Source organism: Lissotriton helveticus, chromosome 8 (genome assembly GCF_964261635.1).
Source record: "Lissotriton helveticus chromosome 8, aLisHel1.1, whole genome shotgun sequence".
Taxonomy (NCBI): domain Eukaryota; kingdom Metazoa; phylum Chordata; class Amphibia; order Caudata; family Salamandridae; genus Lissotriton; species Lissotriton helveticus.
Window position 1 is genome coordinate 1,297,755,660 of NC_136069.1, and position 24,248 is coordinate 1,297,779,907.

General features: G+C 42.9%; 1 protein-coding gene across 1 annotated transcript in view; it reads left to right on the forward strand.

Annotated features, from left to right (window-relative positions):
- SYTL5 (synaptotagmin like 5) overlaps positions 1 to 24,248 on the forward strand; it is a 684,371-nt gene that overhangs the window by 338,801 nt on the left and 321,322 nt on the right. Inside the window, exons 5-8 of the mRNA XM_078658261.1 lie at positions 5,897 to 6,041; positions 7,821 to 7,931; positions 18,707 to 18,823; positions 24,058 to 24,217. Of these exons, the coding sequence (XP_078514387.1) occupies positions 5,897 to 6,041; positions 7,821 to 7,931; positions 18,707 to 18,823; positions 24,058 to 24,217 (533 nt within the window). The remainder of the gene's footprint in view (positions 1 to 5,896; positions 6,042 to 7,820; positions 7,932 to 18,706; positions 18,824 to 24,057; positions 24,218 to 24,248) is intronic.

The window sequence follows — 24,248 nt, forward strand, 5'->3', positions numbered from 1 at the left end:
TCTAACTCTCCATTTTCAGGGTTAAAGGGACACTCGCGTCGCCAATGCCCCACCTGGTGACACTGATGACACTTTGTCGTTTTCTTTAAAGTGGCAAAGTCTATCCTAGGTCTCTGCCCTTCCTCATTGTCCTTATTCTGACCGTTTGGCTTTCGTCCCATCCCCTGTTTCTGCTGGCCACCCTTCCCAGCGGACTGCATTTGCACCACCATCAATTTCTCCTTTAGATTCTTGGCTTTAGAATCTATCTCGTCACTGCAGTACCTTGCATAACGTAAAATCTCATCTAGTGGTTTGTTCTGCCAACATATTAAATGTTGCTGTATCATCAAACAAATATCAGGTCTCAACCCCAAGACAAACTTTGACACAAACTGCCCTATATCTTTGGGATCCATTACATCTAGTCCACTGTATTGCTTGAATGTTTTCAGCAACCTCTCATAAAACTCATGCACGGTCTCCTTCGGTTCTTGCCTTGTTCGATCTATCTTTACCCAATCTATATCCTGTGGTGGTACCTTATCTTTCAGCCATGCTATTACCCTTTCGTACTTTCGCATGACAATCTCAGATGGTCCATTAGTTCGAGCATCCCTCAATGGTTCAGCATTTGGCCATTCGACACTAGTCTTACAAGGGGTCCACAGATCAGATGGGACCACGATGTCAAACAACGTGTTCAAATCAATCCACAATACCTTCGAGATTTTGACAAACCTCTCTACCTGTTTATACCATTCGACTGGATTGTCCCGCAACTTCGGAAATGAGTTGGTAAATGCAGCTAAGTCTCCTCTACTCCAGGGCACATGTACATAATTTCCGTTTGATATTTCTCGCAAAGGGAATGCCTCCATCTGCATTACCCTTCCCTCAGGGGTCATCACATTTGTACTTCGCCTAACTGTGCCCTTTTTCGACCACCTTTCTTCCCATTTATCCAGTTCCCTCCACACTCTTATCCCTGTTACCAGCTCTCTTATGTGTGTTTTTAATCCAGTAGTTCTCTTCTCATCTAGATCTTGGTCTGCGTACTGTAATCTGTGGTTACTCTGTAATGCCCTTGTCCTAGACAAATCCACGGCATACCTGTCTGCCAAATCAGTCAATTTCTCATGAAACGCTCTAGCTTTCCTAGTAATATCCTTTGCCATGAACAATAACTCATCCTGTTCATACAATTCTATCCTTTCCAAAGGCAATGTTCCATCTATTATCTCATCAACATCTGATTTTAAACTGGTAACATCAAGCCTTTTTGCCTTAATTTCAGCTTTCAAGACACTCAATTTAGCTCCTCCATCCGCATCTCTCCCATCCCAGCTCCGAGATCTACGTTTGGGTATTGGTGAATTATAGGGAGTCCTCCCCTGTTCCCATCTCTCTAAGTCCCATGCCTTTCCATCTTCTCGGGGTGGGTGGTGAAACACTCCTTCATGCCTCCTAGCCTCCCTCTCCCCATCCTGGCTAGTTTCACGGGATGCAGGGTAAGATGTTCCATTACTCCCTCTTTCTTCCCTACTTCCCTGTGATTCCTGATTACTCGAGGCGTGGCGGGACCTATCGCTGTTCTCCTTTCTCCAATGTTGAACGTCTTCCCCAAGTGTATGATGAAGGCACCTAAACCTATTCTGAAAAGCCCGTACCGCCTCATCTCCTCCTTTCCCCCAGAGACGGGACATTTCCTCACATTCTACAATCCTAGTATTTTGTTCCGGCTGTTCTCTCTGATTTGTAGGACATGCATCCCCTCTATTCTCTTGACTTTGGCCTTCCCGGCCCTGACTGCTTTCGCTGGCCCCACAATGAGATACTGTCCCGTTACCCCTGCTTTCCCACTCTGGTTCTGTTCTTGTCCTGTTATTTGGAGATACTACGGACCCGTCCCATTCCCTCAAATCAGCTCTTAACTCTGAAAAAGATCTTGGCCGTGGTCCCCTTAGATCCATTGGTCCTCTCGGACCTCCCTGTTCTGAATTGGGACCGACAGTTGTGTCTAATGGGGTGTTCCATGTTACCGAACCTGGCAATTGTTTCCATGCATTTGTCACATTATTCCTCCTTTCCATCTCAATCCTTTCCCTATCCAATTGCCTTTGTTGTTCCCCTCTATCTCTCTCAGAATTATAGATCGAAACTATGGGTCCTATGGTAACAGGCACTTGAAGAGCGTCTGGCAATCCCACAGACTCAACCCTTTCTGTGGTTGGCGTTTTCTGCACCACAAACCTTCCCACTACACTCTGTACAGTGTTGTTTGGAGGTGTTTCTCCACTTTTGATAGGTGTCCATTCCGATATAGGGAGTGGTGTATACCCCTCTATGGCATTCCCATCTTCCCTTGCGAGCCCTCTATCTTCTATTAACCCCACTCTCGGAGGTGGTCTATCCATTAACAATCTGTTTATCAGATTGTCCTCCGACTCGCTTTCCTCGTCTTCTTCCATGAGGTTTCCTCCTCCTGACACCTCCCTCATCGGATACATTTTCTCCACCTCAATAGTCTGTACTCTCCAACGCTTTTCCTCCTCATCCCATTTGGAATCTCGCACTGCCCTTACCGATCGCGTCAGTCTTTGTTGACGCCTGTTCAAATTTCGGTCGTGTGCAGCCTTAATCCATGCATTAAGTGCCTCAAACTGTGTTGGTCTGGGCGAGGGTTTCAATGAGGACATGGTTGCTTTTAGCCGATGTAACACCTCTAATTTAAACGTCCCGTACTTCGGGAACTGCATTTCCTCATTCCCTTCCGTAAGCTTATTCCAAGCCCCAATCCACAATATGGTATGCAGCCCAACATTCGTTGCCATATAATGAGCTGGCGTACCCTCTGGGGGAGCCTCTTCCCCGTAATAATGTTCACTTCGTTTACGTTTAAAAATCCCTTTCAAACACTTAAAACACTTCATGATTTCTCTTTTCTCCGCGTTTGTTTACTTCCTGATGACACTCCACCAATCTCAGCGCCGTTCTCACTAACTGGCCTATCCGTACGCGACTTTCCTCCGACGTCACGCTAGCCGCCCAACCAGAGCGCGGCTCTAGCTAACGTCACACCAACCGCTCAATCAGAGCGCGGCTCTAGCCGACGTCACCCGTCCCCCTTCGCAGCAGTTCCCCTCCTTTCTCAGCTCGTCTCCTCGGTCATGCACGCATCCCATTCATACTCTGAAAAATGATTACTTCCGTCCAAGCGATCACCTTTCTTGACTGTACGCCCACAGTCTTTCTGTAGTTGTCACCTTAACTTGGCGAAATGTCTTTCCAATTACTTCCAGACAATCGCCTTCTCCGATAGGTTACTCACACACAGTAACTTTCGACCAGCGTCCGTTACTCATACACTCACTCTTACACTCCCCCTATCTTGGATCCACGGCGGTCAATGGTACCTCGTGACCTCAGTACTATGGTCGACAACTACCCTGGATGTTCGATACACCCAAAACCACTTAAGCTCTGGCCTGAACTTAAGATTTCACCAGTTAACCCGTTTACCAGGTTACCAGTTTACCAGGTTGCGCGCGCTCACAACCTTCTCTCATTCACACTACAGGCATTCAACTCCGCCAGACATTACAATACAAATACAACACAAAACACCGCAATCTGTTCACGCATGACCCTTTTTATACTCACTCTCCGATACTGCTGCTTTTCTCGCACCGTCTGCACCTTTCGGCACACGATTCTTCCGCTGCTCGTCTCTCGACGTCTCGGGCCTTGGGGTAAACTAACCTCTCTAGATTACCTTCCTCAAGAAGATAACCATCCTCACTCTGCTACCAACTGCTAACGCGGGATTACTGGTTACTAATTATCTTACCAAATCCCAAACTATGTCGACTGAATCGTTGGTACCTGTCTTGAGTAAAAGGTAATCTCGCAATAAGTCAATCAATTTAAGAACTTACAACACTCTAAATGACCACTGACCAAATTTAAGTTTTAAAGATTTAATATAAAGTCAAAGATAACTGAAGATACAAACTTCTCAAAATGAGATTCAAAAGGTAAATTGGTATCACTATAAACATGAACTTCTTGAATAATCTAAGTCTGAAGAACAAAATAATAAGTACAAGCTCAAAGACCATAAGGGTTGTCAAAATAGATATAAGTTGCAATCTCAAAGTCATTACAGAAAAGAAAATTAAGGTTAGTCTGTCCCTACACTATTTTAAATGACATCCCTACTTAGCAAGATCTTAACCCTCTAGGTGTCAGCCGTGGTGACTTCCTAAGAAGATCACGCACTTCTCTTTGTCTCTTCTCTGATGATGGGTCTCTCCTGATCAGTCTATCTGCCTACCCATCCGCTTCCTTAGGCTCCCAAAATCATCTGCTCTGCTCTCCTCCCGGGTCGCTTTCCCTAATACCAAATCACATTTCCAATAGAAACGCCCCTTGGGACGCCCCTCACGTGGTACATCTTTGCGCGGCAAACTCCATGATGGTACTCTTGAAGACCCTCGTTATAGTTGACCTTGGTTCCCAGGCTTCTTCTTCAGTGCGCTGATACCCCCTGAAATTCCTGGAAACTCCTACAGGCCTGCGCAAGGCGCCACTGAACAAAGTCCCTTTCATTCGAGCTGATTAGGACCCTCGCACCTGCATACAGCTCGTCCTGCAGTGGGCCTCAAATTCCAGACTCCACCATATCTTTAGTCATAAAACACTCTCAAAGCTCGGTGCTGGACACCTCGCGACCTCTTCTCTAACGAGCACATGACGATTTACACGACATGACATTATCTCCTCTGGCCTACTTGATTTACATGCAGCAGGTCCCTGCACTCTTAAAACGTTAACTTGATTTAAACAGCAAACATTCTTAACTAGCATACGTTTCTAAAATAACACATCTATAAAGCATATACTTTTAACCCTAAGTTCAATAGTACATTTTGGAAGAACCATGTCAACCTTATCTCACATTAATTTAGCAGCACGTTCAGGTTTGCTGTGAATTGCCCTAAGGCCTACACATAATACTGGGTTTTCAAAGTTACATTTAATTCAGACATGATTCTTTTAACATGAGAACATGAGGTTTTCACATATATTCCAACATTTCTACATTAATCTCACACCGTTATAATTATAGTTACTCTACTTAACATTCTATACATTTCACTACTGAATATAAACCACTCTGTATATTTCACTCCTGGATATAAAACACTCGTGTGCAAAACATGTTTAAACTAACTACGTGCTTGTAAATATGGCGTACTTATACATTTTTTTTCAAACTTGTGCTCTCTCACGCCCATGGCCCTGCCTTTGCGACCCCTGAGCTCAGAGGTGGCAAAATCAGTGCCTGGAACAGAGGCAGTCGTCCTAATGGAATCCCGTCGTGGTTCCACCTTCCTGGTTTTCTTTTAGTTATTTTTATTGCACAAATAGTGAATAATATTATTCACTCTCAGTGTACTAAAAAATGGAGTACAATTAGCAGGAATGTCACCCCATCTGGGACCTAAGTTAAGTAAAATATGGTTTTAAATGTATGTTGCATGCTTGCGGGTGAGAGCCTTTATGTGAGAGCGAATGTGTGACAGTGAGTGTGCTGTATGTGCAAGCATGTGCGTGTGTGAGTGAACGTAAAGGTCAAATGGCATGCGATGTCACTCCCGCTAACCCTGGCATTTTGGTGATTTGTCGCTCAAGGATGCCGCGAGTCAGAATTGTTACTTACGGAGGAATGGCACTAGTTACCGTGAGCCAGGGATTATTGTCAGTAGTGGTATTTCACTTCCATTGGAGCTGACCTTTCAGTTGTGGCGGGCAGCCGGCCTTGGGAGTTGCCTCGTTCACTTGTCAGCCCCATGATTTCATCTTTGCACATCTGTGGCTGGAAATATTGATTTCCTTCTTTCTTTTTTCATAGAGCCTGTTCCAAGTAAGGATGGTCGGGGGAAGAATAAAGATCCTGTCCAGGAGACTATTGAAGAAAAACCAGAAGACCAAGCTGACGTCACGCCATCCTCAGGAAACGAACATAAAGCAGCTGGCAACGGATCCCGTATGAAAGGGTATGAGGTGATCTTTAAATAATCCGTTCAAAAGGGCGCCGGTATCCTTAACACGATTTGTCCTGCTTTTGTTTCCGCATCTGTTTCTAAATTGTCATATCTGTCTATTGCCCTTTAGTTACCCTGATCTTTCGATTTGGTTCTTCTTCTTCTTGCTTTTTCCAATCAGATTTCCGTGATATTATGTACAACGCGCTGTGCCTACCTATTGAGTCCAATGTTTACTTATAGCAATGTAAAAGAAGATATTTTCTCATGGGAACTACAGACTGTGCACAATTCTTGCGCTATTTTTTTTTAGCTATCCTGCATGTTAATTCCCGCCACAATTTAGCCCAGTGAGTTACTTCTTGACAGGGAAGAGTGAGAATTAAACTAAAAATTAATGTTTTTATATTAAGAAGTAAAAACGTCAGCAATGAAAAATTTGAAATAGCAACCCACTTTTTCTCACACAGTATCCATCCTGTAAGGATGAGTCTTTCCAAACCAGATCAGGGAGACGCCGTAGGATTTGTGCATCAAAAGTAACTAGAAAATGAACACACTTCAAAGGCCACATTTGCCTTCAAATTGCTCCTTCATTATTTATTGTGATGTTTGTCAGGCCTGTGGCAAAAGGGGAAATGGGTCTGCCTTGCATCAGAATCCACCATATAGCTCTTATTTTATCCATCATAGTATCAGACATTGTAAGTAGTCATTACATTTTTAGCAATAAATACTACTTAAGTGGCTGCTTACAATACAGTGTGTGAATAAGTTAGGAACCATAAAAAGGCAGCAGCAAGAATTGCACAGACACTTGGAGGTGGCAAGGCCATTAAAAGAATTATGCATCTATAAGGTAATTATTAGTGAGTCTGTCAATTAATCCCTTGACACAGTTCTATAGCTATGGTTGGCTACCAATATTTAAAGGTTTTAGTGAATGACTTGGAATAACCTGTCAAGCAGCAAGTGGTTATTTATATGGTAGTAAATATATAGGGGCAGATTTACAATAACTGGCGCATCCCTGCATATCAACAGGGATGCGCCAGTTATTGTGCGCCACAGCTCTGCCACCCTGGATGCGCCTTATTTACAATGCAGCGCACCATGGGGCAAAAACGGCACAGATGCGTCACGCATCTGTGCCGTAAAAGCGGCGCATTGCTGGAGATGCGTCGCAAGCGCGACGCAGCTCCAGCAATGCTCTGGGGGGCTCTATCTCCACAATGCTGCATCAATCCTTACGCCTGCTTGAAGCAGGCGCAGGGTTTTGACACAGCATGGGCCCAAAAGTGACTGAGTGAAATCTTGTAGATTTCACTCAGCCACTTTTGGGAGGTGTTCCTGTGCCGGAACAACCTCCCCTCCCTGCGATGGAACGCCTCCTTCGGGCGCAGGGCTTTACAACGTGACGCATCTGGGAGATGCGTCACGTTGTAAATACCCCGCACCATGGCGCTTCTTTTGCGCCGCTGCTGCGTCACAAAGGTGACGCAACAGCGGCGTAAAAGAGGCGCAGGAGGCTTGTAAATCTGCCTCACAATATATATAGCAAGGATACCAAGTGCATCTCTTCTACTTCGCTAATTCACTCATCATTAGAGAATGTAGGAAAGAAAAATATGTTACTGCTTTTAAAAAGGAAAATGCGTGCTGCACTGATGCCAAGCAAAGAAAGTACATTGTTCCTGCATATTTCAAAGTGCAGTAGACTGCATGAAACCACGTGGTAGAATCAGCTGTCTCTCCCTCACATCTGAAAGAAAACTTGTTTTCACTCAGTAGGATCTTTAAACCTGGCCGTGGAGCTAAGAAAGGAGAGGATGGTCGAAGCATTCTTGGAGATGCTGACACCCAAAGTGTGCACAACATGAGGAGCAACAGGTCAATGCCTGGGTAAGTGACATATTTAACATTTCTTTATGAATTCAACATGCAATAGGTCAATGCCTGGGTAAGTGACATATTTAACATTTCTTTATGAATTCAACATAATCAGATTGTCAATGGGTGCGAGTCAATTTATAGAATAAATTAGGAGTATTCCCTAGCTACATATTATTTTGCAGATGATTCTTGGATCATTCCATTGGATTGTGGAGTGTTGAGTGGACCCATGAAACTACCTAGACTACACAGAACAGTTTTTTGATGTAATTAATACAAAAACATAAGAACAAAATGAGATTTAAAATAAATTAAAGGTGCAATCAAGCATAAAACTAATTTCAAAAAGTTCACAATTAAGTCTTTGTACAGAGCCTCAAAAAATAAAGTATCAAAGTTGACCCAGTACATTAATTGGATGCTTTATTGTAAGCTTGCAGTCAAAGTGTCCGTAGAAAGGCTTCAGTCATATTGATCATTCCCTTCCAATTTGATCAGCTTTTAACATGTGAAGTCCAATTTAAGATCTTCTGCTAAGGAAAACTTTCTAACAGGCTGTTTAAGTTTAAAGTTATTATGAGATATTCTGCACTGAAACCATGCAAAGCTTTCCAGAAAAAGGTTAGACATCCTAACTGAATTAAAGGTCTTAAATAGACTTTGGCAAACAGTGTATTCCACCATATTTGTGGTATTCCACCACAAACATGGCAGAGGACCCCCATCTGCCAAACAAGTAGCTCCCCTGCTCTGTTTTGAGCAGGGGAAGTTTGTTTTTTAAAGAAAGAAAAAAAATGCTGTGCAGGCAAACCATTCATGGTGCCTACACCCCCAAGCATCAGTATTTTTAGAGGAACCATAATAGCATCAATTCCTCTGAAGGCACAGATATTTTTGCCTAGCTGGCAGAGAATGCTAAACATGGTGATCCGTAGACCTCAATGGCAGGATCATACATCCATTTGCTGCAACTGCAGAATAGAGTACAGCTCACCATTGTCCAAATAAGCCTCCAAGTCTCTAAGACAGTGCTAGGCTAGATTTAGGTTGTGCTGAATCAGATGATCAGATTCAGATGCCTAACAATTCTCACTTTCATGTTTTTAACAGATTTCAGCGTATTACAATTAAATTGGCTGATATACACTAACATGAATGAATATTGGATTTGTAGAGCGCAAACTTAGCCCAAGGATGTCAAGACTCTAGAAACGACCACTTCATTTGTTAGAAAAATTAGATAGGTCATGTGAAGTACGAGGTCATCTTACATAGATTGTACAAATGAAAATTGACTGTCTAGTAGCTTAATTTATTTGGCTGTCCAAAGATAAAGCTGAATCAAAAACTACTCTTATATTTCTAGCAGTTGGCATAGGTATAAGCCGAAGCTCACTTGGCCAACACTCAGTATTAACTTAATTTGTACCTGAGAGCAAAAATTCAGTTTTGCTAGTACTTAAGCAAAGTCAATTGATGGTCAGATTGTGTTCTACCACTCCTAGGCATGATTGTGCTGCAGATATCCCCACTGATTATTATAAATCTACCATAATTTCGGTAACAGCTGCATACAATTGATACCAGAGAACAATGGCCTCAATTAGAAGGGCTATAGGAATCATATATATGTTGAACAGTAGGCACAAAAAGGCAAAGCCATAAGGGAAGCCCACAATCTGGTGCATGGGATAGAGAGCTAAATTGTACAAAATTAACAGAAAGTTTCCGGTCCAACATAAAAGAGCTAATCCAACTCATACTCCTTCTTTTATGGCCACCACTGATTCCAGCCTTTCAAATAGAAACCTTGGTTTGCAGCATTAAAACACTAGGCACCAAAGAGATCAAGTAAAATCAGTACCCCTGGATGTTGCTCATTGCATAGTGATAACCTTTTTCCTCTGATGTTTCTTATTGGTGGACGAAACCTGACAAGAATAATTTTGCTTACAAGTAGTTTTAAAGTATATCATTTCTTTTTTTTAAATGAAATTTTAGTGTTGATTTAGGGCTATAGTTAGCTACTATTTAAGGATCCAGAGTATGCTTTTTCTTGAGAGGAGTCACTGTAACATTCACTAATAGCTGTAGCTACATACCTTTGTGTAAAAAAGCATAGACAAATTTACTATCGCCTTTGATTATAAGCTACGGTTTTGCTTTACAAAAGTCGCTGGAAAAATATCTTCCACAGATCAGTTGGATTCAGCCTTCTATCTTCTATAGATATGAATTCAAAATAAAGTGGCACAATGAATTGATGAATCTCTCTCGATGAGTTAGGATCACTGTGTTCACATTTTGTGATAATATTTTAGTACTTAGTTCACTGCTTTGTGCCTCGCAGAAGGCTTACAATTTAATATCAGGAATGATAATATGAAATGCAGGGGACTTTTTTGAATTGTAAAAGGTTATTGTCTGGAACACTTAGCATCATTGATTCTATTCCCGTAATAACCATATTTAGCATTTGTTAATATGTTTTTATGAATGCAGAAGTGGTTTTTGCAAACTATATCGCCATCAGCATGTTTCGGGTTACTTTGGATTCTTTCAGGTTGACTTTCCCTTTCTTTCAATTTCATATTAAAACTGAAAACAAAGGAATTGATTGACGAGCACATCATATTACTTAGGATTTTATTGCTGTATGTATATTTTGTTATCTCCCATTTCTTCAGACAGCATTATAACATTGGTGTAGTCTTAATGGGAGATTAAACCTAATCAAAGCATGAGCTGCCTATGGCAGAGATGTTATCAGTTGATTCACTGGTCAACAGCTGAGACCTGAAACCAAGTCCATCACTAATTAAGCCCCTTTTGTTGTGTGAATCCTAGCAAATGAAATTAATCAACAGAACTAAAAGCTGCTGTGTAATTGGCAAGGGTGTGAATGGGCAGTCATTTGGCCCACAACAGAATAGCTGGAAATGTAAATCAGAAGTGGGGCAGGACTGATATGTTAACCTCCCAGTTCTGAAGAAAGCCAGTTGTCACTGTTGTTTGCATTACCCAAGGCCGAAACATGTAAGCCTCTTGACAGAGTCAAAATATGACCCTTTCTTTTAAATCCTACTCATTGGGGACCTAATAAAAGTAATGAGTCCATAATTACTCGGTTGTATCTCATTCACTTTGTTCCCTCCTGTCTTATATGTTAGTACACCTACATTAGTTACCCATCTTTAGGTCCATCCAGAGCTCACCTGGTTACTAAGTTTGAATCCCACATTTGTAGGACCAGTTTGTAGTTTTTTGTTTTATTCACTCCTCAGCAGTTCACTTAATACTATGTTTAATTAATCATTTCTGGATGGCATAAACATTTTCTGTTGTAGCCTAATGATCACAGCATCTTCCAATTTTTATTAATAGAAGTGCAGATGGTCCACCTGCTCTCCATAAGATTTTTTCCTTTTTTCTACTTTCTGTTGAACCTCACCTCAGTTTTGTGGGGGTTCTGTATTTCTACTAGGTGAAAAGGATAATCCCACAAATAACATTTTGTTACTTTGACACGAAATGAACAGATGCTTCTGCTGTTATCGTTTGCAGGGCCACAATGTAGTCCATGCTAAACTACTTAAGTCACTGTTAGACCTGGCGTTGTTGATGTAGTGTCCTCCTGCTTTTTGCCCTCTGACCTGTTTTTGCTGGCCTAAGGACTCTGTAAACTTTACCACTGCTAACCAGTGATAAAGTGCTTGTGCTCTTGCCCTAAAATGGGCTTTTCTACTTGAGGCCAGATGTACCCCTTGGTGGTTTTGATTGTTGACTTAGTTTTGTTTAGCTGGTGAGGAGCAAGCTTATCAAGTGCGACTTCAAGTGTTATTGCTGTATTCACTTGAATGAAGGTAACCAAGTTGTTAGCACTAGAATGGATAAGATGATGTATGGTTGCATATTTATAAAGATGGTTAAACTCTTCTTCATTTATGGCTTTTATGGCACTCAAGGCTATGGCTGGCTATAATGGGTGTTAGTGCAGGTTTGACATGAAAGCAAAGGTGATACTGAATGATGGGTAAGGTAAAAGCATAGTTTAACCAAGATTGTTACTGCGCAAATCAATGTTCCAGCGTGAAAACCACATCCAAGGTATGACCTACTACGTGAGTAGAAGCATGCATCATTTGGTAAAAGGCCAAAAAGTTAAGGTTCTCAATTAGCTCTGAAGATAGTTTCTAACTAGTTGGTCTACATAGAGATAACATTCTTCCATGATAACCATGCCACCCAGATGCTATTGCTCTTCTGAACTCGCCACTCATTTGTCTGAAGATCACAATGTAAAATATTTTACTAAGTGGTCCACTTGTGTCACCTATTAGCACTTTTACATATTGTATGACTTGTATTGAAATGGTGGATTTTCACTGTTTACTGTTCAGCTAGCCTGTTGGTCACATAGTTCACTGCAGGATAAATCTTCTGATCTTATTTGTCTTAGTCATTTTAAAGCATGTTGGCAACATTTTGGGTAAGCTATGTATTATAAAAATGTAAATGAATACATACATAAAAAATGCATAAATAATATTTTTGGATGAACTTTTGGACATGTAAGGCCAGTTCAAGGAATATCCCAAAATATTACTTATACCATGTGGTATGGTAGATGATGGTAAAGATGAATGAGCTTTTTGAGTTACCAATGCAGAGCATGATTCCACATGCAAATGAAAAAACCTTCCTTTCAGATCGGGCATAAGGTATGAAGCGCATCATGATCAAAATTTGTTTATCCACACCTCTCATGGTGAATGTTGTATCCTGAGGGGATCAGATCATTTAAAGTAGTGATTTAAAGGTCTTAGAGCATGGATTATGTAATCTAAAGAATGTGACAAGCAGACTTGATTAGGAGGGACATTATCTCCATGACATGTTTTTCAGCAGAATGTTTGTTGATGAGACCTAATTCAATGAGAGAGTTTGGTTCTAGTTTAGCTTCAGCTTAGGTTGAGGGAGAGCACAGTGTGAATGGAGTATGCAATGAACCTGTAGTTCTTACCAAAGAGGGAGGCTAGTGAAAGAAGTACAGTGATGTTGGCCTCATTTATAGATAATGCATTTCAAAGGGAATGTTTGTAGCTATGTTTTGTAGGTAATAGTGAAAAACAGAAGGTTGGTTACTGCTATGCAAGTTTTCTTATATGAACATATGTTAATTCTGATGGATTCTGGGAAATGTTTTAATTTAGGCATGCTTGAAAAGTTTTTTGCCATTTTTGGAACTGGAGGTGGTTCTGCCAAAGACTGTGAACCTAATGAGCCTGATTTGCAGAGGGATCTGTCCACTTTCATGTTCACATGGCTTTGGAGAGTCATGGCAGGACAATTAATTGCTTAATTACAGGGTGTATCATTGACACAGCAGGACCAGTTGATAGGGTGTGTCCAAATAGGACTGCCATTGGGTAGGGCATGATTTTCTGAAGAGCCTCCTGAACTTGTGCAAGACAGCATTCTTCTGTGTCATAACAAAGGACGTTAGTCCTGTTAAAATATAATACAAATCTCTTATACTATGAAGTCAGACAGTGACTATACAGGATAGCACATGATACTTTGATGTTACAGGTACATTGTGTGTCTTTGATTGTTGGTATGTTAAACTTTCTTGATGGTCCTCATGTATTAAGAGCAAATTATTGATGCACTGCCACAGAATAGAATCCGGTCCGTTTAAGATACGCTACATAATCTGACTAGCAACTCTTCCTTTCACTCAAAGCTCTGAAAAGTTTGGCATACATGGGGCAAATATTGTTTCCATTTCAATTTACTGTATTTGAATTATTGAATTACCACATTTGTTCTAAAAATGAATTTGAGCATCCTGAATAGCAAGGTAAGAGATGTGACCTAAGTGCTAGAGATGTTGAATTTGGAACTGGAGAACTAGGTTCAGGTGTCAGCTCAACATCTTGTGATTCTTGGCAAATCACTTAATCTCCCTGTTCCTAAAGAAAACAATCTTAGGGTTATTTGGGCTACCAAATTAATTGGGTCTAGTCCCTCATTTTTCCACTGACTGTGCTGCCCAGCTCTTCCATCAACATGCCTGGCTCAAGTGTTAACACATGGTTTTTGGTACCTGGGTATTTCTGTGACCATGAATGTCAAGGAATTCATGCATAGGAACCTGTTTGCCCAGTTTGAGCACTTTCGGGAGGTTGTGGTACACTGGAGGGTGCTTCCAATCTCTTTGATGGGCAGGCCTGTGCTTTTTAAGATGATGAGCCTCTCCTGCATGCTATATTCCTTTCAGAACACCCCAAATAGGGTGTTGCAGAACTTTTTCAATAAAGTCAATAGCGAGTTGCTCAAGCTCCTCTGGGATGGTGGTTGCTGATGGGTCTCCCTCGGTAAGAGACAGCAGGCGATCTTCGAGGGGAGACTGGCCATCCCCGACATCCGTGCTTACTACTGGGCTGTCCAACTGATGATAATTAACAAATGGGTATTTGGAGACAGGAGGAACTGGCCTACAGGTTCGATCACAAGGTTGTGAGCGACCAGGGATATCTTTCTATTGTATACAATAAAAAGCAAATGGGTTAATTGCCGAGCAACACTCAGGCAGGCGGTAGGACATGGCACGAAGCCAATAAGTATCCAGTGTGGGAAAACAAGCAACTTGGAAATTACAGGGCCTCTTACCATGGGGACTGATGGGATTCAACAACCCTGGGGACATTTGGAGGGGGCTTACTGTTGTCTTTTGCAGACCTCCAAACCAAATACGGCATGGGGGTCGGGAGCACTACAGATACCTACAACTGAGACATGCACTGCGGTTTCACGTACCTGAGGGAGAACAGCTACCGGAGACCTCACTCTTGGAAGACCACTCGTTACTGGACACAATGCTGGTTAAGGCAGTCTCCTTAGTATATCAAAAAATCTTGAACAACTCCCCCCCGATCCGTTTTGTTCCTCATGGGAAGCTTGGGAGGGAGACATAGGACTCACAAAATATGACGATTGGGTAGAGGCCCTTCAAAGCTCTACAGAAATAGCCATACGGGCGCGTTTTTGGCTCATACAACTATGAATACTACACAGATCCTGCTACTTCAGATCCTTATTGCACTGCCTGGGTCACTACAACTCAGCCTTTTGCGCCAAGGTTTGTGGAGCGGTCAATTTATTCTTTCATATCCTTTGAGGCTGCCCAGTGATTCAACAGTATTGGAAGGAGGTCACACAGGTCATGGCCGCGGTTACAGGCCTTGCGGTTCCCCTTTTGGTTAGATGGCTGGTATTTAGCATAACAGGGAAGGAAACTTGGCCCCGGTATCTTAAAATATTGTTGATGTTAGCGGCAGGTGTGTTCAAACACATCATTGCAAAAACAAAGTTCGATTCCTGGTCATCCCGGACTGGAAGAATGATCTAGACTGGTGTCAGCTAGCAGAGCATGAAGTCTACAAGAGTAGGGGCGGCCTCGAATGTACAAGAAGATCTGGAGCAGAAGGAGCCAATATAGAGAGATTTAAGCAGTGCTTAATTTGAGCAAGTGCTTTCAGGTGCTCAGCACCGGCACTTCTTTCACAGACCCGGGGCTACACTTTCGGACCCTACAGGTGGTGGTCTCAATATTAATTGATCAAATTCAAAATAAAAATAATAACATACATTGCATGGTGACTGGCTGGTAAATGTTCATAGACAGGCCAGCATAGGCCTGTTTAGGCAGGCATGATTGCGTATAACCATGTTAGTGATGATGTCCTCACACCAATCACAAATCTAAGAAGTCATCGACAAACTACGGCTTGCATTCTATTCCCCGAGTCTGCTGCACCCTGCCACTGCCTGAGCCTAAGCCTCCCATTGGATAATTGTAGCTAGGGGCTGGCTCATGACCGAGTTGAGGCAAGGAAGCTGCGAGAGCGCATTTGGAACTTGGGAGTGAGGGCTCTTGAGTAAGAATAAACTAAAGTAAGTGTGGACTTTCCACTTGCTGCGTAGCCAGAGTAGCATATCCTGCAGCCCTTCATTGCTGCTATCCTCAACGTGCTCAATGCAGCTGTGGACCACCACAACTTTTGTGTGCCATGGCGTCACTTGTAGAATCTGTGCGCTGCACCCCAGTATAGTAATTGCTGAGCATGCATGAGTCGAGTAGGCACCAAAGCCATACTTACCGGCATTGGCAGCATTACAGCTGGGGACAATGCCTGTGCTGTAGCAGGCAGAGTCACAGCAAGCTAAGCAGTGGATGCCAATGCCGTCACCATCCCTGGACCTACTAATTACAGACAGTACTAGCATTGACATCACCTGCTGTGCTCGAGCAGCCGTCTGTTCCACAATAAACCCAGTCATACCGCACTGATTAATATATATGCAAAAAAAGCATTTTCATTTGGTGTACATTTTGTTTTTGCGCTCTGTGTAGGTAAGAAAGTAAAACACTTCATTAGGAATGACAACAGGAATCACAGAGTTCAAAATAGCAGGGACATGTACAGGCTGACGACAAGGGTCACAGGCAGCAGCAGTGTTATAGATGAGAGAGAGAGCAGGAGTAAAGTGGAGAAAGAAACAACAGGAGAGGAGAGAGATAAGATGGAGCTAAGTAGAAGAAAAGGAGAGCAAATCAGATACTAAGAGAAAGCAGCCATGATTTGAAGAAGAGAGCATTAAGAAGAGAGAAAATAGAATGATAGAATGTAGAGGACAGGACAGAGGAAAAAACGCAGACAAATGATAAAACGGAGACACAGCTAATCACTGCTAGAAGAGTGATAGTAAAGAGCCAAGATCGAGCGGAGAGGGAGCAGAGCATGGATATAAGTGAAGAGGGAAAAGGGCAGGGCTAGAATGAATAGAGGATTCAGAACAGGGATGGTGCAGTGAGCTAAAAAACGGTGTTGGATCTAGCCCTGATCTCTTGACTGGGTGAGAGTGTTCTGCTTAATTCAGAGACTCTGTCCATCACCACCCCCTGTTGTTAAATATTTTGTCCACCCTAAGTGTGGAAGGGTATACTCAGATGTGAGTCCCTTGCTCATTGCACCATCAGGATTCAAGCAAGCCAGGCAGACGACGGCTGAAATGCCAGAAACCGGTCCCCGGAAGCTTGTTTCCTTCCCAGTGTAAGAATTGGCTTGGTAGTTTGGTTTGCCCTGTTCCCATCATGCACTGGGACAGGAGCAGACTAATTTGCATATAGCCAGGTTCTGAACTGGGATGGTGCAGTGAGCTAAAAAACGGTGTTGGATCTAGCCCTGATCTCTTGACTGGGTGAGAGTGTTCTGCTTAATTCAGAGACTCTGTCCATCACCACCCCCTGTTGTTAAATATTTTGTCCACCCTAAGCGTGGAAGGGTATACTCAGATGTGAGTCCCTTGCTCATTGCACCATCAGGATTCAAGCAAGCCGGGCCGACGACGGCTGAAATGCCAGAAACCGGTCCCCGGAAGCTTGTTTCCTTCCCAGTGTAAGAATTGGCTTGGTAGTTTGGTTTGCCCTGTTCCCATCATGCACTGGGACAGGAACAGACTAATTTGCATATAGCCAGGTTCTGAACTGGGATGGTGCAGTGAGCTAAAAAACGGTGTTGGATCTAGCCCTGATCTCTTGACTGGGTGAGAGTGTTCTGCTTAATTCAGAGACTCTGTCCATCACCACCCCCTGTTGTTAAATAGAATGAATAGAGGGCAAATCAGAAATACAGGGAATAAGGTAGCACACCAGGTGTGACAAAGATGATAGAAAACAATTAAAGAGGTGAGGATAGACTCTTAGAGCTAAGACGTAGGGGACAGACAACAGATCAAGGTTAGAAGATAGAGACTGAGGCAGTGAGACTGTGAAAGTGGGGCTCACCGGAGGAAGAAGTGAGCTGTGCCTCCTTGGCAAAATGTTCAGCACCTGCACTTCTTTTTTTTACAAATTAAGCACTGGATTTAAGGGATTGTCAGGGGATCTGTGGAAGGGAGGTAGAAGGGTGTTTTGTCTTGGATTGTACATCTTTACGTTCTAATATGCCTGCATTGCTATAAACGTGATACATCTGTTGACTTCATCGCTACTTGAAACTGCTGAGGTTTTATTCTCTCCACACTGACTAGCTATGTGCATATCCAACATTGTAAACACTGATGCATACTTAGCAACTGCTTGATAAAAAGAGTAATACAAAAAAGCAACCCTACATTGTGTAATGTAATCAGGTAAAGTTCTCACAGTCGTTTGGGCATATTTTTTGCTATATAAAAACAGCAAATAAAAGAAAAAAAAATAGATCATAATGCTATGAAATTTAGTGAGCAAATTAATTCCTGGTATTTATAGTCATCTTTGTGCCAAAACCAAACTCTTGTGATTTTTAGGCAATAAAAGATAAACATTCAACATCAAAAATGTAACATTAAGGTATATGAATTTATCTTAACTGAAAAGTAATTATTGTAGCTATTCATATTGAGGTTTAGAAAATTCTGGTGTTGTTTTAACATGGTTCACATTCAACCAGAGGCAACAAGTTGTGTCAGATAATTTAACATGCATTTAATTGATTGGAGCTTGGAAGCCTTGGCTTGCTGGCTCTAATTAACTGTGTTCATTAAAACTACATTTCTACAATTCCAAAATATTTATTGTCTCAGACGATTTCGGTAAATACATCTGTGTGTGTTTGTTAATTGAAATAGTATGTGGTCCCTTCCTGCCCAGTCATAAGAAAACATGCATACATAGCGAAGCCAATATTTATGTTGGAACATATCCTAACAGCTTTTTGGTTTGGCATTTGCAGCACCTTGCCCAATAAGAAAACTAAATTACAAGTGAAAGGAGAAGATGTAAGAAGCGTTCACTCAGACTATGATGCCCAAAGCACGCGCAGCAACAGATCCATCCCACACTCTCACAGGTGAGATTTATTTTTTGTGAATTTCAAGTTGCCAACAGAATCATATGGATTTTACCAAAGGAACCGCAGTCCTGGGGGATTAGCACATAACACTGCATTGTATGCACTGATACTCCTAATATTAAGCCTGATGCATTTCAGCTTTTCCCTGGGCCATAGAATAGAATCTGCCTATCTTGAAGTTTGAGAAAATGCTTTGGAAGTAAAGGATAAAGGCTTGTCTTTCATGATCATCTCATTGACCCCAGCACCACTGCAACACAGTGAACCATAGAAAGTCTCAGCCAAGTGTATCTCAGCACTCATGGCTTGCAGAGTTCCTAAAAAACTACTGCAAAAGCTAATAGTATGAAGTACAAAGGGTAGTTTGTGAACCAGGATGTGCAAATTGCATACTGGTTGATTCGTGAACTGACCTCCATTTTGTGATGCAATTGATGCACTAGTCAGTCACATCGTAAAGTGGATATTCTCAGGAGTTTCCAAAATTCCACCTCCAGAATATTAAAGTTGTAGGATGCATTTTGCGAACCCATGGAAATACCTGTAAATATTATGGCTTATTGTCCTGCCAAGGGATCTCAAATGTTTAATAAGTATTTGAATCTCTCAAGGTTTATCAGCGGTTGATTGTTCATAGTTCAGTGAATCATGTTTTGTGTCGTCCTGTATCTCTGCTCTATAGTTTAAAGTGTAAATCTACCCTTTACATTGACTGCTTTTAGATCAGTGCATTATTAATAAAATATAGCTCACATCCAACAATGAGTGATTGAGAACCAGAGGCGCAACTAGAACCAAATTTCGGGGGGGGGGGTAAGAAAAAATTCCGGGGGGGGGGCTGAACCTTTAATCAGTAGGCACAGTGGAGCTGCAGGGGCCATTAGAAGGGGTGAAACAAATGCACGGCCTAATTAACATTCAAATGGTCTTCTAAAGACCTGTGAAACGTTCGGGTGTGGCTGTGTGTGTGCCCAGGATCTGTCTCATCCTGGGCTGCCACACACGAAGGGGGGGGGGGGGTAGGGGCTGAAGCCTGGTGAGTCCAATGGGTGTTGCGCGCCTGTTGAGAACAGATTTAAGACCTATTTTCAAGTCTGGCGGTCTGAGGCCCGCCAGACTCGCAGGGGCGCGGCAGTGGCGGTCCAACCACAGATGCACCAGTGGACCGTCTGCTACATTATGAGCTGTGACATCAGACCACTAATGCAAAGCCGCAGCTGCCAGGCAACCACCATTCCCTGGCGGTGGCGTGGCAGTCAGGGCCTTAGTAATATGCTGGTGGTGTCGCTGTGGTACAGCCATGCATAGTACAAGCTTCAGGACCGCAAGCGGTGTCATGGAGGTCTTTCCTCCATGAAAAGGCTGGTGTTCCTGAATCTAAGAGGACCCTATATGGTCCCCTGTTGCCCATGTGCAATGGGATGCACGCAGGGTTGCACAACATGTGCCCCCTGTGTGCATGCTCCCCAGTTCATGCATGGCATGGACTTTACAGTCCATGCCGTGCAGGAATTGTTTTTGGTGTTCCCATTGCTGTACCCCTTTTCAGAGGCACTGATGTCGGATCAGCAAAAATAGCCCGCCAGACACGAGGAAATTCGTAATCTGGCGAGCAGTGCAACCACAGGTTTGGTGGTGCGGGAGCAGACCGCCAGTGTGCCGGTCCACTCCAGCACCGGCAAACTTGTAATTAGGCCTTAGTCAGTTCTTTCTAATAGGGTCAGACCATGTGCTGAAAAAAAAGTTCTAGAAATGTAAATGACCATTCAAATTGGTGAGATAATAATTTAAAGAACCTGGGCAAGGATTTGAAGAATGGACATCCAGTGATTGACAGATAAATTTGGAGGTGGCTACATCTAACTATCGTCTGAAATTGCTCACATGATCTCGACCTTTCCTTGATGGACAGCAACACTAGCAGAGCAATTATTGTGGTGAAAGTAGACTATAGTAACACCCTGTGGCTGATAAATTTAGGTCAGAAAATTTTTGCTTGGATGCGAGTGAAGAAAACTTGAGTGTTGCCTTGCTTTGTCCCAAATAGCATATATCTTCTGTCTGGGGAGGCTCAGAAAAAGAAATGGTGAAGTTCAAAGTCCTGTCCTTAATCAATAAAGCTACATTTGGCCAACTACTAAAATACCTGAAAGACTGTCTGACGCTGTGTTACCCTTCCATTGAAATTTGATCAGGTGAAAAAAAAACTTCTGCCCTCCCCCCAAAAAGTCTGTAGAGTTAAGGCAGGTGGCAGGGTTTAAACCAGCCAGGTAACCTGGCTCTCTAAAGACATTTCAGAGCAGATGTCCCCCTGAATGAGCGCTGAGTGGCTTTTATTTGAGCTGATTCAAGAAAGGTCACTACTGTGCTTTGCACCAACCTCTTGGATGCTTAAGAGGGCTGAAGAAATAACTGTAATCAGTAGCGGTCGGTGGTGGGAGTAGCTGCCGTGCGGTGACGTGGGGAGGGGGAAGGGCAGGGTGGGGGGTAGTAATCTATGGATTACGGAGGATTACAGGTAAGTAAACATATAAATAAATAAAACGAATTTCGTTGCGTGCACTGCATCGCATTTGGGGATGCAGTGCGGCAACGGCCTGCTGCCAGTGTCCTGGGTCACATGGCTATGAATGCCTCTACTCTTGGGATTTGTGTAATCTTTTCAGACAGTGAGACAGAGGACATTGGGTTAGACAGGATAGTTGGGAATGAAACTGTTCTATGCCCCACTTACATTCCAAAGGGGTTTGCCGACAGTATGCAGAAACTGACACTAGTCTATAGTCACCCCAGACTTCTTGGAGCCTCGGCAGGAAAAGGGAAGAACTTTCCTGAACCAGATGTGGGGATCCCCCACTTCAAAGGCTGGCACCAAGTATAAATATTGGACCCTCAGTACAACTCTTCAGAGCACTCCTGGACTGTGGACACTACAGAAGGACTGTTAGGTTCCCTAGAGGACTGCCTAGCTGTTCGACACCTACCTTGTTCGTCAAAGGATTGCCCTGCCCTCTGAGAAGGAAGGCTTGGCCTGCTCCCTTCATCCTGATCTAACCTGAGTGACTCCAAAGGACAGTTGCTGACCTACTGTTCTGAGCTACAAGGACACAACAAGCTAAAGAGGCTGCCAAGCTACTGCTCAGCTGATCTCCTGCACTGGACCTGCTTGGGTCTGCAAATGGACCTGGCTGCGCCCTGCTGGCCTCTGCTAAAGTGAGCCCCTGATCCCCAAAAAGTGCCTTCCCAGGGCCTAGACACTTGACTGGCATCAGAGTGCACTCCTCTTCAAGACAAATGACTCAAATCACTCTAATATAGGCAGCAAGCAAAGCTAGGGAGAGTACGCAAAAACTTGATGAGGGCAGTTACAGACATTGAACGTCACATCTAATAAACAGTGGGCCAGATGCATGAAGTGGTCATCTTGCAGAGAAAACTTTGCAAAGTGACACACATTTAATCCACACTCATGTCGCGTTTCATGACAGTTGACTGACAGTTATGTCTTCTACCCCAAGTCAATTCTTTCACAGCAACTTGCATCCGCCTACTCTGTTCAGTTAGGAAGCTAGCCTCTCTTCTGTCAACCTATGCACTGCGTACAGTCATTTTGGTGACAATTCTCTCTCGCACTGACTGAGCAAATGCCACTTATCTTGGCCTTCCGGCCTCTGCTTTACATAAACTGCAGGTGATCATGAAAGAAGCTGCCTGGTTCCTTTTCAAACTTTCACAGTCAGCCATGCATCCCCTTTGCTGTACTGTTTGCACTGGTTACCAGTGCCCCAGAGTGAAAGCGTTTAAGGCACTCTGCACTGTTTTTAAGCCAAGCCATAATCAAGCTTCTGAATTGATCAATTGAAAGGCTTTCTCACTATACTCTCACCTGTCCTTTGAGATCCTCTGACCTACACCTGCTGACTCTTCCTCACATTAAAAACAGGGGTATTGGACCTGGCCCTTTCTGCAGGGTTATCCCCAAACTGTTTGCATACATCTGCCTGTTTTTCTGACCTTCTTTTTGTTGGCTTTAGGACTCTGGGCACTTTACCAAAGCTATTCAGGGCTAAAGTGCATGTGCTCACTCCTCTAAACATGGTATGATAGGTTTACACCTGTTTGGCTTATTTGATTTATCTGTAAGTCCCTTGTAGAGCGGTATAACATGTACCCAGGGCCTGTAAAGTATATTCTACTAGCGGGCCTGCAGCACTGCTTGTACCACCCACATAAGTATCCTTTCAAACCTGTCTCAGGCCTGCCACCACAGGGCCTGTGTACACCGCTTACTGCCATTTTAACTGCCATTTAAAACTACTTGCCAAGCCTTAAACTCCCTTTATTACACATAGGTCACCCCTAAGGGCAGGGTGCTGTGTAAGTAAAAGTTAGAACATGTTCTTTAATGTTTTGCATGTCCTGGTAGTGACAGCCTCTTTTGTTTTTCACTGATGTGAGGCCTACTCCTCTCATAGGCTAGCATTGGGAATTCCCTTGTATACTTATAAGTGGCAATTCCTGATCAGAAAGGAGTGGTGTTGTCATGTTTTAAATAGTGGTAATAAATCCTACTTACTGGTGTAATTGGATTTTACATTACCATTTTAGAAATGCCACTTTTAGAAAGTGGGCATTTCTCTGTGCTTATGACTCTTTGTGCTTTGCAGCCTAACTCCAATATACGTCTGGTTTGGGAGACAGCTACACTTTATACATACTTTCTTGACACCCACAACGCAGGAAAGACTGGCTGTGACAGGGGAAACATCTGCATTCATCAGTATACAGATAGTCTACCTGGGCTGGGAGAGGGAGATACCACATTAAGTTTAATAGTAGTGCAAATGCGCTGTGTCCTACGTTTTTAACGGTATTTATTGTAATTCATGTGCTTTTTCCATATCTAACTTGCATTACATGCACTAAGGGTAATGATGTATGTCGTTTTGGTCTTGCCTTGATCAGAATAACGAGAACTACCTGAATACTTGCATAGTGTGCAAACTATTTATGAGTTATGTAATTTTGGTCTGGTTTTATGCACAATATTGAGGTACGTTGTCACTTTTAATGTTATTTCCATAAATGTTATGTGTGGCCTTTCTTTAGTTAGTGGAGAACGACCTGTGTGCATTTGTATTCCTGAAACATGATGATTTACACCTGAGTGATTTAAAACTCTATTTAACTACAGGGGAAATAACCAGTCTCTGAACTCTATTTAACTACAGGGGAAGTAACCAGTCTCTGAACACGACAGAACTTGATGCTACGCCTGGCCACCGTAACGCTTCAGCACAGCTGATAAACCGGAACACTGCTTCTGCAGCGATGCCCCCTGGATCGCCGGCACTTAGCACACGGAGTATGGCATCCAACTATAGTCGCAAGGTAAGATGAGGAGAGCTGAAAGGCAGCCAGT